Below are 15,570 nucleotides of genomic sequence, written 5' to 3' on the forward strand. Positions count from 1 at the left end.
TTTTTTTTTTTTTGAGACAGGGTCTTGCTCTGTCACCCAGGCTGGAGTCAGTGGTGCAATCATAGCTCACTGCAGCCTTGACCTCCTATACTCAAGCTATCCTCCCTTACTTAGCCTCTCAAGTAACTGGTACTACAGGCATTCTCCATTACTCCCAGCTAATTAATTTTATTTCTGTAGAGACAGGGTCTTACTATGTTGCATAGGCTGGTCTCAAATTCCTGTGCTGAAATGGTGGTGTGAGCCACTGCACCCAGCCTGTTTTTTAAGAAGTCATTCTGCATTCAAAATGTGCAGCTAGCTCCCGTTCCCTACAGGTGAGGGAACATGAATCATTGTCTGGGTTATTCACTAGGAATGTGTTCATTCTGGCCCGCATCTATCATTTACCTAGTTTATTGTTCCAGTCACTCATTCCAGGTTATTTACTGACTACTTATTATTTTCTAGTGTCTAGTGTGCTAGACACTAGGGTTATAAAATAACTGATACTGTCCTTTATGCACAAAATTGCTAATTCTATTCCTGAAAATTGTATTAGTGACTTGTCTGACTGGGAAGTGACTGGTAGATATCAGTTGGCCCATTGCAAAATGAGGGGCTTGTATTAAGTGATCTTCTAATTTTAAAGCCTCTAAAATGAAGGGATGCAGGAGATTTGACTTCTTGCCTTAATCTAATCATTAAATTGCTCAGTGCCTTTTAGTACAATGTTCAGTCTCTAGATCTCAGTCTCCTTCTCCTCTGTAAAATAAATGAAGGCTGAGCGCGGTGGCTCACGCCTGTAATTCCAGCACTTTGGGAGGCTGAGGCGGGTGGATCACCTGAGGACAAGAGTTCGAGACCAGCCTGGCCAACATGGTGGAACCCCGTGTCTACTAAAAAAGCAAAATTAGCTGGTGTGGTGGCACATGCCTGTAATCCCAGCTATTTGGGAGGCTGAGGCAGGAGAATCACTTGAATTTGGCAGGTGGAGGTTGCAGTGAGCTGAGATTGCACCACTGCACTCCAGCGTGGGCAAAAAGAGTGAAACTCCGTCTCAAAAAATAAACAAATAAATAAATTAAATAAATGAAATGAAATGTACTAGAGCAGGTTAGAAAAAGTGTCCAAGGAACTTTGTTTGTTTTGAGACAGGGTCATACTTTGTTGCCCAGGCCGGAGTGTAGTGGTGATCACTGCTCACTGCAGCCTCCACCTCCCAGGCTCAAGCAAACCTCCCATTTCAGCCTCTCAAGTAGCTGGGACTACAGGTGCATGCCACCACACCCGACTAATATTTTTAAAACATTTTTCATAGAGATAGGATCTCACTATATTGCCTAGGCTGGTCTCAAGCAATCCTCCCGCCTCGGCCTCCCAAAGTGCTAGGATTATAGGCATAAGCCACTGCACCCAGCCAAGGAACTTTGTCAATAGATCTTTCTAGGATAAGAGGGTTCTGTGTTCAAGGAGATCTCAGAAATGCTGGAGTCAATAGGTTTCTTTACTCCAGGATTTCTCAGAAACTTTACTGTGCCAATTTTGCTTCATGACTCTCCAAGTGGAAGACAGCAGATACTGTTTCCCAAATTTATTTGACAATGGAACCCTTTCCCCCAGAAGCATCTTTGTCATTCTAATAATGTCTTTCAGAATACATTTGGGAAATGTGTTATACATGCCCTCTAAGACCCTTTGCTGCAGCAATTCTCTCTATCCTTGGATCAACTTCATATCATAGGTATCTGCTAGTTTATGTTCTAATATAACTGTTGTGTGCACAGTAGTATTTCCTGTTTCTCTTCAAGTTATGCTTTCATTGCCTTTGGACTTGGGCTAAAGTCTCATCAATCCTGGGTACATGGCCTGCAAAATCATACATCTCATTAGCACTTTGGACAATAACATCCAGAACAAATGTACAGTCCATTTTGCAGAGAAACATTCCACGGAGCAGCACAGAGGGAGCTCTTTGGAGGAAAGGGATGAAGCAAATGAATATGAAGAACAACGGCATTAATAGGGCAGATTTCCACAGAAACACAGAAAAATATATTTGACATTTTGATGACTATATAACATAGTCTTTTCTGTCACAGGACTGCTGTTCCCAACCAAGACTGTTATGACCCAAAGTAACAGAGCTGAGTGGCTCCATGCAGAAGTCTGTGTTCAACATCTGTCATGCTGGAGATCATTAATGTTCAATTGCTTCCTATTGTCTTCATGTCATTCAACTTCATTTCATTGTCATTGCTTCAGCTGGGGGATTAATCAACTATTTATGAGAAGACAGGACTTGGAGTCAGGGCAGTCACAATGGGGTTATAGTCTGAGCAATGGTGGGGAAAGCAAGTCATGGTTAAAAGACTCCTAGTTTGTGACAGTTTGTTGACACTTTAATTAAATAAACATATTTGAGAATAATGCTGACATATCCATATTTCAAAAGGAGAAAGAGCATACTTGGTCTTCCTAAAGAATCCAGTAAGGATTCTGGATTGAACCTATTTGGAGGTAGTTTTCTTGCTCCTTGATTCCTCTTAAGAGTGAGAAATGAGCAGAGATGAGAGAATCAAATTAATGGTTCTTCTGCATCAATTAGATCGCCATTATCAATAGCAGAAATCATGCTTTGTTATTATTCCTGCGGGCAGTTGACACAACTGAAATGTTCAAAGATGTAAACTATTTTCAAAAATTGTGCTTTAGGAACTATTTTTTAAAACCTCAGAAGTTACTTAGATGTTCTCATTTTGCACAAAAATGTGCATTATGATTAGTTTTCTTTGATTTAAATGTTAAATGATTAAATGATTAGTTATCATCTCAGTGCATTTCCCACAAATATTTATGAACCTGTGGCAGGGGAAATGAAGTATAAATACTGAATTGATTTGCCTAAGTATCTGAATTCAAGCAACCCAATTATATAATTAGAATAATATAAAATTTTATATACACGTTAATATCTTTTGATATGTTATAATACATTATTTCATAGAAAACAGCCAAATTGCACAGTAAAATTCCAGGTCTGCAATAATATTGGAACCTGCTAATTTGTTCCAACTTACTTAATAACTAAAATTAAAATGTCAGTATATTAGATTAGCGTTATGCAAAATTGTCACACTTCTCAACAAAGCTACATCCTCTTATACTACAGTCCCGATGTATCTCATAATGCCAAAACCAACATTTTCACACAGATGATTTCTAATAATTTACAAGTATCGGTTAAGTTTTTGATACGTAAGCTGCCCACTGATACGGGAAAAGATAGACCAAGCTCTGCCCCAACCCCCACCTTGTTATTCTTTTGGGGACAGCCAGGCCACTCCAGATGGTGTGTTAGTTAGTGTTGGACATAGCTTTGGAGAAACTTCAACAGACTAATGCTGTAATGTCAGGATTTTGCTGTGCGTCGCCCCCTCCTCCCCGCAGTTCCCAGGGTAGGAAGGTGCTGAGATAGAAGCCGAGGGACGCCCGCCCACCTGCCACCACCTGTTCCCTCCTTCAGCTCTTTGCTATAAATTCTCCTCCCTCCAAGATTCATCCTGCACTCTCCGACAGCTACTACGCTAAAAGCGCTCCTTCCCTGAGCTTCGGGAAAGAGTTCATCTTCCTGCAAAGGAGTCTCAGGCTTTCCCAGAGGACTTGAAAGGCCTTCCTCGAACCAGCCACACCAAACTCTGCTGCAGAAGGTTTCCTTCTCTTTTTCAACTTCATGTTGAGAAAATGACTTTCTCTTGAGCATCTCATTTTCCCCTAAATTTGGGCAAGTGAAGAGATATCAGCCTGGTCATCCAGTAGGACAGAAGGCCGAGTCCCGCACTCCCCCACTGTAAACTATTTGATTGCACGTGAGTTGCTTTGTTTATGACTTATTTGCTCAGAAGAGGCACGTTGGGAAGCGGCTCGAGAGACCAGCCCACGCGCAGGTCCTGAGCGGGCGGGCGGGCGTGCGAGGTCTGCGCCTCGCTGCTTGGGGCCGGGGATGAAGTCCTGCAAGCCCAGCGGCCCGCCGGCGGGAGCGCGCGTTGCAACCCCGTGCGCGGGCGGCACCGAGTGCGCGGGCACGTGCGCCGGGGCCGGGCGGCTGGAGAGCGCGGCGCGCAGGCGCCTGGCGGCCAACGCGCGCGAGCGCCGCCGCATGCAGGGGCTCAACACTGCCTTCGACCGCTTACGCAGGGTGGTTCCCCAGTGGGGCCAGGATAAAAAGCTGTCCAAGTACGAGACCCTGCAGATGGCCCTGAGCTACATCATGGCTCTGACTCGGATCCTGGCCGAGGCCGAGCGATTCGGCTCGGAGCGGGACTGGGTGGGTCTCCACTGTGAGCACTTCGGCCGCGACCACTACCTCCCGTTCCCGGGCGCGAAGCTGCCGGGCGAGAGCGAGCTGTACAGCCAGAGACTCTTCGGCTTCCAGCCCGAGCCCTTCCAGATGGCCACCTAGGGCGCGCGCCTCCGCGGGGGTGGATGTCCGGCAGCCGCTCCGAGCCGCGGCCCTGCCCCAAGTAGCCCAGAAGCCTCCGGCGGCCCAGGATTCTAAGGATGCATTCCTCGAGGAAAATTAGTCGATTCTCAGATTACCTTTATTCGCATCATCAGACCTATGGACGCAATCATTTAATTGCCTTTCTTTTCCCCTCCTCCTTTGTATTTTGTAGATTTCATTAATGGATCTTGTGAATGGGTTGATTGCTGTGAAAATAATGCCCCCTTTCCCCTTTTCTGGGCTACTTTGAGGGAAAACAATCTTAAGAAAAATAGGATTAAGCTATTCTGTTCCAGTCCTCAGAGAAATAATCACTTTCTTAAACTTCGTGAGTTTGTCCTGTTCGGGTGAAGTTACAGTATCCATTACTTGTGTTTGCTCACAACAGAGCTACCTTCCTGTTGTGGAAATGCGTTTTTGCTTTAGTGCATTGTGTGTGCAAGCATGAAGTAGAAACACTTTTTTTTTTTCTGGGTACAGTACATGGGTATCGGTGCTCTGTATTTTTTTAAACTGTGTACACATTATTAAAAATATACATTTTATAAAATATAAATAAAAACGTGGATTTGTTTTTCATGCCAAGTACCTTGCCAGTTTCCTGATGGCGCTAAAGAACTCTTTGGAGGTGATGATATAGAATGCTTCCCTGAGCAAACATGTGGAGTGTTTAAACCTAATCCGACCGATAAACGAATGTGCCGTTTTGTAGTACTTCCTCAAAAAGCTGATGAGAGTACATGTAATTAATTTAAACATTTTCTCTGTCAACTTGTAAATTTTTTGTTGATTTTTTAAAAGATTAAAGTGAAATATTTAGCTTTTAAGTAACTAGATACACAGTTCTTCAATATTTTATTACCCGTATTAAGCAGATTGCTACTAAGTCCTTACAAGTACCCAAATATATGTAGTTATTCTTATATGTATACAGTAATGTATATATACACATATACAGGAATACACTTCTATATTTCTAAAACTAACACAAATTAAAAATATTGCCTTTGGAAGTGATTTCCTTTTAATCAGTACAAGTTGGACAATAAGGGCTTCACTACCATCAAGACCAATCAAAATGGGAGCAAAATAATAAACATGGTATTGGTTTGAATTACTTTCATTAATTTGCTTAACCATTGCATGAATAAACCAAGCCCTTCATGTAAAGAGTGACTTGGTGAAGAGTGGTGCATGCATTTGGGAGAATGTCTTACTCATAATTAGGAAAAGCAGGACTCTAAGTTATCCATGCATTTGGAATTTCTCTTGTCACAAGTCAACAAAAACACCAATGACTCCCAAAACTCTTTTATTTTGGATTCCAAAGCCTAACCTCAGACACAGCTGCCTCTTCACAGTTTATCTACAGACTTTATTACAATTTTTATTTTCTTAATTATCCCTATCAAAATCCGTTTGGTTTGTAATGAGGGAAAGTGTCTTCCCCAGCACACACATACATTTACACTTAAAAAAATCACAGGTGGGCCAGGCGCAGTGGCTCATGCCTGTAATCCCAGTACTTTGGGAGGCCGAGGCAGGTGGATCACCTGAGGTTAGAAGTTTGAGAACAGCCTGACCAACATGATGAAACCCTATCTCTACTAAAAATACAAAATTAGCCAGGCATGGTGGCATATGCCTGTAATCCCAGCTATTTGGGAAGCTGAGGCAGGAGAATCGCTTGAACCCGGGAAGTGGAGGTTGCAGTGAGCCGAGATTGTGCCATTGCACTCCAGCTTGGGCAATAAGAGCAAAACTCCGTCTCAAAAAAAAAAAAAAAAATCACAAGTGTATTTTCAGAAACCCCTTGGGAGTTTGAAGCTGCATTTCCCTTTCCAGGTGATATCCATTAATGAGAAACAGGAGAGCTCAGAACTTTGCTTCCTGCAAATTTGATAGTAAACTGAAAATTTAGAAACTGCAAATTCAATAGTAAAATGTTTAACCTCTTGACTCCAACAACTCTTAAAAGACGCTATGTGATCTAGCAGACAAACAACACAATTCTAGAAGTCATGATGCCAGGACCCCTTTCTAGTCACAACTCCACTCTGCAGTGTGCACTTGGGTCAATGGCAAGATTCAAGGCATTTGCCTTACTTGCTATTTGGGCACAATAGTCTACTTACTCAGATCTCCTGAGAAGCTTCATTAATAACTCCAGGAAGTGTGCAGAGTTCGAGAATGAGCAAAATCGGTGCTTTTGTTTATCAGAGAATGTCTCAAAAATATATTAAGATCATTAGTCATTTTTCAGGTAGGATGTCACATCTCCCTCTCTGAACTGTAAATACCTTGTGAAAGAGTAGTGTGCTTTTCATTGTATCTCTATGGCTTCTAGTATAGGGCTTTGCACAGAAAAAGTTATTTTTCAATAGATATTTCATTTTTGGCTACTAATTTAACAACACTTTCTTAATGAAATAAGACAATTTAATTAAAATGATGGGATTCTAATCTCATACTTCTTCCCTGACGTCGCTCCTCCAAAAGAATGGGAGTCTTTCTTTTAAATACTAAGCCTTTAGCTTTCTGCTTCTGGGTTTTGAAGATTTCTGGAAGCAACTTAGCTTTTACCAAATTTCTAAACTTTCCACCCCACTCAATGTACTATTTTTTTTTTCCTGGAAGACATATGAGGGAAAAGTAAATGAGTCTCAGTGATCAAATCCAATCTTTGATGAAACTCTTCAAACTGTATGTTGAGAGATCCATTGTGGTTTATTAAGTAGGAGCTCAGCTAAAACCAAGTATAACATCTTTTTGCAGTCAAGATTCATATATCATGATATGTAACAGAATTTAGATTACCAAGCAACCTAAAACTTGCTATAGTATTTTATACTGTTCATCTTGGAAATTCATTTTCTTTCTAGTTTGACAAGACATTAAAATTAAAAAATATTTTTGTATCTGTGCTCCTTTTTTTCAACAAATCAACAAATATTATCAAGTACCTACACATACCCAGTCTTATGTGACACCATTCTTGTCCTTGGCTAGACAACCAAAAGAGAACACACACACACTAATCATTAAGTAGTCCTAAACAGAGTCTAGCCAAATCCTTCAATAGTGTTGTACCAGGGATATGTGCTGTAAGAGCTCCTAATAGAGGGGCATTAAATAATAAAGGAAGATCTCCTCTGGAAGTTTGACTAGCTATTATTATATGTGGGCTCTCCCTGGGTGCAAGCTAGAGATTGAGCTCCCAAACCCCAAGGTCAGAACTCTTGAAGAAACACATACAAATGAACAGGACTATCAAGATGGGAAAGGTGACTGGGCACCGTGGCTCATCCCTGCAATCCCAGCACTTTGGGAGCCTGAGGCAAGAGGATAACTTGAGGCCAGGAATTCAAGACCAGCCTGGGCAGCAAAGTGAGACTCCATCTGTACAAAAAATTTACAAATTAGCCAAGTGTGGTGGTGTGCATCTGCAGTCCCAAATACTCTGGAGGCTGAGTTGGGGGAGGATTGCTTGAGTCCAGGAGTTTGAGGTTGCAGTGAGCTATGATTGTGCCTCAGCACTCCAGCCTGGGTGACAGAGTGAGATCCTGTCTCAAAAACAAAAAGAAAAACAAAAAAAGATGGGACAAGCCACCATTAGTCTCATTACCAAAAACTGGTTATACTGACTTCCTATTCTTTTATTTATTTATTTATTTATTTATTTATTTTTGAGACGGAGTCTTGCTCTGTCGCCCAGGCTGGAGTGCAGTGGCACGATCTCGGCTCACTGCAAGCTCTGCCTCCCGGGTTCACGCCATTCTCCGGCCTCACCCTCCCGAGTAGCTGGGACTACAGGCACCCGCCACCATGCCCGGCTAATTTTTTGTATTTTTAGTAGAGATGGGGTTTCACCGTGTTAGCCAGGATGGTCTCGATCTCCTGACCTCGTGATCCACCGGCCTCGGCCTCCCAAAGTGCTGAGATTACAGGTGTGAGCCACTGCGCCCGGCCGACTTCCTATTCTTTCTATTTGCAGATCATAAGGAAGACGAGGCTAAACATCCAACATAGCCAGTTTCTTAGTTAATGAGTTGATATTTATACTAATGAAGATCTAAAATTTCTGCTAGATATGGCACAGATGAGGGTGTATTTAGATTGTGGTTAGTGGAGCTGCAGGATTCAACAATTAAGGCTCAATTCACTTAAATTTTGCCATATTGCAGTAAAAGCAAAGTGCTGTTTTGGTACTGAATTTGGCTAGCATCTGCTCTCTGTCTAGACATCACTGAAGATATCTCTTTTCTATACCTATGTGTGAAACACATTTCTTTCTTTCTTTTTTTTTTTTTTTTTAAGATGGAGTCTCGCTCTGTCCCCCAGGCTGGAGTGCAGTGGCCCGATCTCGGCTCACTGTAAGCTCCGCCTCCTGGGTTCACGCCATTCTCCTGCATCAGCCTCCCAAGTAGCTGGGACTACAGGCACCCGCCACTACGCCTGGCTACTTTTTTGTATTTTTAGAAGAGACAGGGTTTCACCGTGTTAGCCAGGAGGGTCTCGATCTCATGACCTCGTGATCCACCCGTCTTGGCATCCCAAAGTGCTGAGATTACAGGCATGAGCCACTGCGCCCAGCTAGAAATTTCAAAATACACTTAAGACAATAAATATATGATCTGTTGTCTCATATGTACACCTTTTCCCTTCTCTGGTTATACATATACTAGTGGGTACAAATGTTAACAAGTATTATATTGAATTTACATAGGATTTTTAGATTGCGATTTCAGATGAATCGTGTATCCCCAAAATACCAAAGCTGAAAGACAACGGTCACACATTGCTCAACAATGGGCATACATTCTGAGAAACGCGTTGTTAGGTGATTTCATCATTGTAGGAACATCACAGGGTGTACTTACAAAAACTAGATGGTCTAGCCTGCTACACACCTAGGCTATATGGTACAGCCTATTGCTCCTAGCCTATAAACCTGTGCAGCATGTTACTGTACTGAATACTGTGGAAAATTATAACACAATGATAATTATTTGTGTTTCTAAACATAGAAAAGGTACAGTAAAAATACAGCATTAAAGATAAAAAATGGCACACCTGTAGAAAGCACTTACCATGAATGGAGCTTGCAGGAATGGAAGCTACTCTGGCTGAGCCAGTGAGTGGTGAGTGAATGTGAAAGCCTAGGGCATTACTGTACACCACTGCAGACTTTATAAACACTGTACACTTAGGCTACACTCAATTTATAAAATATTTTCTTTCTTTAATAATAAATTAACCTCAGCTTATTGGTAATTTTTTGACATTTTCAAACTTTTTGACTCTTGTAAAATCACACTGCTTAAAATACAAACACGTTGTGCAGCTGTACAAAAATATTTTCTTTATATTCTTATTCTACAAGATTTTTTAAAATTAAAATTTATTTTATTTTTTTTACTTTTTAAACTTTTTTGTTAAAAACTAAGACATAGAAACACACATTAATGGCTGGACATGGTGGCTCACGCCTGTATTCCCAGCATTTTAGGGGGCTGAGTTGGGCGGATCATCTGAGGTCAGGAGTTTGAGACCAGCCTGGTCAACAAGGTGAAAACCCGGCTCTACTAAAAATACAATAATTGGCCTGGCATGGTGGCGCATGGCTGTAGTCCTAGCTACTCAAGAGGCTGAGGCAGGAGACTCACTTGAACCCAGGAGGCGGAGGTTGCAGTGAGCTGAGATCGCACCATTGCACTCCAGCCTGGGCAACAGAGCAAGACTCCGTTTCAAAAAAAAAAAAAAAGAAACATTAATATTTTGTAGGCCCACATTAACCTTTGTAGGCCCACATTAACCTGAGCTTACAAAGGGCTAGATTCATCAATGTCACTGTCTTCCTCCTCCACATTTTGTCGCACTGGAAGGTGTTCAGGGGTAGTATAAGGCCTGGAGCCATCTCTTATGATAACAATGCCTTCTTGAATACCACCTGAAGGATGTGCCTGAGTCTGTTTTACAGTTACCCATTCTTTTTATAAGCAGAAGAAGTACACTCTAAAAGTATTTTATAATAGATACATAAACCAGTATGATAGTTGTTTATTTTCAGTATCAAGTATTATGTACTGTACATAGTTGTATGTGCAATTGTTTGAATATGTATGAGTGGCAGAGCAGTTGGTTTGTTTATAGTAGCATCACTACAGACATGTTGAGTCGTGTGTTGCACTACGATGTTATGTTACTGTATTATAGTCCATTCTCACACTGCTATGCAGAAATACCAGAGACTGGGTAACTCATAAAGAAAAGAGTTTTAATGGACTCACAGTTCCACATAGCTGGGGAGGCCTCAGGAAATTTACAATCATGGCAGAAGGCACCTCTTCACAGGGTGGCAGGAGAGAGAATGAGTGCCAGCAGGGGAAAAGCCAGACTCTTATAAAACCATCAGATCTCGTGAGACTCACTCACTATCAAGAGAACAGCATGGGGGAAGCTGTCCCCATGATTCAATTATCTCCACCTGGTCCCGCCCTAGAACGTGGGGATTATGGGGATTACAATTCAAAGTGAGATTTGGGAGGGGACACAGAGCCAAACCTTATCAGTTACCTACAAAGTCACTAGGTGATAGGAATTTTTCAACTCTGTTATAAGCTTAAGAGACCACTGTCATATAAGTGATTGACTAAAACCTTGTTATGCAGCAAATTACTGTTCTGGAAAACAAGAATTTACCCATCTCATATACTAAGTATATTGTTTAGTTTTAAAATGTTCTGTACATTATGCTGTTTTAACATTTAAAAAAACTTTCTGGGCTGGGTGTGGTTGCTCCTTCCTGTAATCCCAGAACTTTGGGAGGCTCAGGCAGGAGGATCACTTGAGCCTGGGATTTGAGACCACTCTGGGCAACATAGTGAGACCCTGTCTTTACAAAAAATTTTAAAAGTTAGCTGGGTGTGCGCCTGTAATCCTAGCTACTTGGGAGGCTGAAGTGGGAGGATTGCTTGAGCCCAGGAATTTGAGGTTATGAGTACCACTGCACTCCAGCCTGGGTAAAAGAATGAGACTGTTTCTTAAAACAAAACAGAACAACAACAAAAAACTTTTCTGGGTGGGGAGAGACTGCCCCTCTTAAGGCTGGCCAATTTTTAAGGATAGCAAAGGGCTCAAAGGAAAGCTTGCCTTTGGAATGCAGACTAACCAATCCAGAGATCTGGCCTGTACACACCAGGAGGTAATATTCAACTGCCTTAATTATCTCAGGGCCAGATGCCAGGTAGCTAGGGACCTCTCCTTAGAGCCTTTCCAAATTATTTAAACAAGCCAATCCTGCCCTGCCTTGCCTTCCTCACAGGAACTCCAATAAGGGCCGTGGCCTAGGCTCTCACCTTGCTCCAGCCCCTTCTGCCTCCTGACTGAAGCTGGTGCTTCCCCATGTGGCCCTGCATGGTGTGACATGCCTCCTGTTCCTAGGATCTGTGAGTACAATAAAGTTTGTTTTCTTGAGCCTTTCCTGTGACTCGTCTCATGGGCACACCTGAGTGACCATCACGTAACAGAACACAGAATACTAAGAGTGGGACAAAAAAAAAAAAAAAAAAAAAGCAAAACCAACCCAACAATCAATTGAGAATAAATAAAACTTTATTTAATGAATAAAGAAACAGTCCATCACATCCTCTAAATTGCCTTTAAAAACATGCAGCTTATATTAAATTCTGATTCATAAATTTAATTTTTATTCTTCTAATTGCAAAATTTCCAAACAAAACACAATCCCAACAAATCCTTAAGAAAGCAGGACTAGGGAACAGCAACCGGCGTCATGTAGATGACGTGTTCTACCAGAATACAATACCATGTGCCTTCTGAGGAACGACGTGATTTATGCTCGCAGACATTTTGGCTTAAATGATCACTGGTTTTCAGTTCCACAGAAGGTCTTCACATGCATGATGTGGAGGAACAGGGATAAAGCCAAGATCTGTTAATTGCTTTCTAGTAATAGAGGTGAAATATACAGTTTATGCAATGCACGCATTTCAAAATAGTCACTATAATGGCTTTTGCATTAAGATTTCAATAACCAAAAAAAGTACTCTAGAAAATAAGTTGACTCCAGCTTCCTGAGATGGAAGCATACCATGTTTGCGAGACTTCTGGGGCCTGGTGTGTTTTCAAGTGGGAAGAACTCATGCATGGAGAGGGAGAAAAAGCGTTACAAGGTGTCACTTGATTTGGATTAAATTAAGTCAGCTGTGGGTGCTCCACGACTCCTTACTTGAAGTGTGTGTGTGTTTGTGTGTGTGTGGGTGTACATCATTTGTCAGTCTTCATGTGAATCAACAGGATTAAGTTCAGACGTGATGTAGCTGAGAACGCAAAAACAGAGACCAAAGGATATGCTTATTTTTGAGGGTCCACGTATACCAGGTATTCTAAAGCTGATTTATTCAATGTAAGGCCACTGAGATGCTGGCATGGGATGTTTCTTCATTAGGGTTTGGGACAGTACTGTGGAATTGTCCTGAACTACTTATGCCAGAAAGGAATACAGAAACTCCCTTGCTATTTCTCTGCACGGTGGAGTCATCATTTCCACTACCTTCAATCATAGACACAGAAGTCAAAATTCCCCTAGGCTATTCTGCCTACACTGAAGTGAATTTCCCTGGAATCTCCCTACAGAAAGCAGACAGGATATTTCTTGAAAATCCATTTGATTTTTCTTTAGGTTTGTCCATTTATTTCTTCGCTGCATGCCATCTTGGAAGACAAAATCCCATCATTGTGTACTACCCTTCTAAGGAAGGACAAAGTAGTGGGCAGGAAAGAAATGTGAACTTTTTTTTTTTTTTTTGAGACGGAGTCTCACTCTGTCACCCAGGCTGGAGTGCAGTGGTGGGATCTCGGGTCACCGCAACCTCCACCTCCAGGGTCAAGCGATTCTCCTGCTCCAGCCTCCCAAGTAGCTGGGACTACAGGCGCGCGCCACCACGCCTGGCTAATTTTTGTATTTTTAGTGGAGATGGGGTTTCGCCATGTTGGCCAGGTTGGTCTCGATTTCTTGACCTCATGATCTGCCTGCCTCGGCCTCCTAAAGTGCTGGGATTGCAGGCGTGAGCTGCCGCGCCCGGTCAGAAATGTGAACTTTTTAAACAAGTTAACTATTTACTTTGGAGAAAAATGTTTTAAACATTAAAGGCATTTTAAAAAATATATATTTAAAAAACTGCTACCACTCTTTTGGGGGGGATTGTCTAAACGCTTCATAAATATTTATTTATGCATTTATCCTACCCTCCATCCTCAGCAAACCTCAGTACTTTGCTCATTTTACAAATAAAGAGACAGAGATCCCAGAGTTATGAAAATATTAGAGAATCTATCTAAACTCATTTGAATGACCAAAATCCTCCTTAGAATTCACCTAAGAATTTACAAACTAGGAAGCTTTCCTAATGCTATTAAATATTCTAAAAATTTTTATCTGGACAGGGAGATAATGAAAAGAGAAGATTAGGTCAATAAATTTAATGCTAATGATTGCAAAAACTAAGTGAAAATCATAAAAGAGGATAAGGTGTCTCTGAAATCAAAATACTGGAAACATTTTTTACCAATACTGTGTTAAAATATAGTTGCATTAAAATTTTCTCATTTGAATTATTTTAGGATTTTTACTGCCCTTAAAACATGCAGTAAAACTTTTATACTGTATACATATTTAGTCATCTTTTGGCAGTGACAACTATAGTCAATACTAGTATACATTCACTGGATTCTTACAACAGTAATCATGTGGAAAGTACAGGAATCTATCTCTTGTTTGCTGATAACTCATTGAATCTGTGTAGAAACATTGGATTTTTTGGAGTTTTGGAATATTGAGCAATTACTTTTACCATGCTAGCTATATACAAATAATTAATGTTTCTTGTGAGTATAAAAACACCTCTTATTGTAACAAGACTATATTCATATCTCCATGAATTTCCAGTCCAAACTGTGCTTGCCCATCTTTAAATCCCATTTTTTAATGTGTATTTGTTTTCAGTTAAGAAGCGTTTAAGAATGAAAACCAAAATCCAGTTATCTTTCTGTTGCTCCAGAGATATTTTAACCAGGTTATAACACATGTAGTAATTTATACAATATAAATAAGAATCATTTATAAAATTACTTTTAAATGTCAAATAAGGCCCAGGGCGGTGGCTCACACCTGTAATCCCAGAACTTTGGGAGGCCAAGGTGGGTGGATCACCTGAGGTCAGTAGTTGGAGACCAGCGTGGCCAACATGGCAAAACCCCATCTCTACCAAAAATACAAAAAAAATTAGCCAGGTGTGGTGGCACATGCCTGTAATCCCAGCTACTTGGGAGGCTGAGGCACGAGAATCGCTTGAACCCGGGAGGCAGAGGTTGCAATGAGTCGAGATTGCGCCACTGCACTCCAGCCTGGGCAATACAGCAAGACGCTGTCTCAAAAAAAAAAAAATCAAATACATTTGTACATTTAAAAATTCGGGAGGCTGAGGCAGGAGAATCACTTGAACCCTGGAGGTGGAGTCTGCAGTGAGCCAAGATCACACCACTGCACTCCAGCCTGGGCAATACAGTGAGACGCCATCTCAAAAAAAGAAAGAAAGAAAGAAAGAAAAATTGGTCCAATTGCTTCTTGGCCTTTTAGCTAAGACCAAGTGTAGTATCTGCTCTTATCAGTTCTAAGAAATAAAAAAAAAAAATTGGTTCATTCATTATCAAAAAGTAATCTTTAAACCTGGAAACTATAACTACTTTCTACATTTTAAAGAAACATGTACATTTATTTCAGCCTTAAAATACTATTGTCAAATAATGTTGAAATATTTTACTTTTTATTATTAGAGAAACAGTTTCTATTCACTTATACATTAAAATCTTCTAGCAAATTAATGTTTATAGCAGTGCAGCCATTTTCAATACTCTCAGCATTTATGGCACAATTCTCAGAGGATTGAAAAGTATGCTCTTTCTTTATTTTTTGCAAGTTCAAGGCTATTTCTCTTTGGAATTTGAAGTGGCTATTATGTACATATTAACCAAAGGCAGCTTGTTTATGGTTCTATAATACCAAG

At 41.0% G+C, this 15,570-nt stretch overlaps 1 protein-coding gene and 1 pseudogene across 1 annotated transcript; both read left to right on the forward strand.

The window, feature by feature from the left end:
- The first annotated feature begins 3,517 nt into the window (after window positions 1-3,517).
- On the forward strand, window positions 3,518-5,068 carry ATOH7 (atonal bHLH transcription factor 7). The gene has a single exon (XM_004049493.5). It carries the CDS (start codon window positions 3,983-3,985, stop codon window positions 4,439-4,441), a length of 459 nt encoding a protein of 152 aa, XP_004049541.4. The 5' UTR covers window positions 3,518-3,982; the 3' UTR covers window positions 4,442-5,068.
- Window positions 5,069-15,123: 10,055 nt separating this feature from the next.
- Window positions 15,124-15,244, forward strand: LOC115936161 (uncharacterized; annotated as a pseudogene).
- The last annotated feature ends 326 nt before the right edge of the window (window positions 15,245-15,570 follow it).

Source organism: Gorilla gorilla, chromosome 8 (assembly GCF_029281585.2).
Source record: "Gorilla gorilla gorilla isolate KB3781 chromosome 8, NHGRI_mGorGor1-v2.1_pri, whole genome shotgun sequence".
Taxonomy (NCBI): domain Eukaryota; kingdom Metazoa; phylum Chordata; class Mammalia; order Primates; family Hominidae; genus Gorilla; species Gorilla gorilla.

Bases quoted from the DNA above. Each gene is read 5' to 3' on its own strand.
- ATOH7 (XM_004049493.5), top strand. From the start codon at position 3,983: ATGAAGTCCTGCAAGCCCAGCGGCCCGCCGGCGGGAGCGCGCGTTGCA.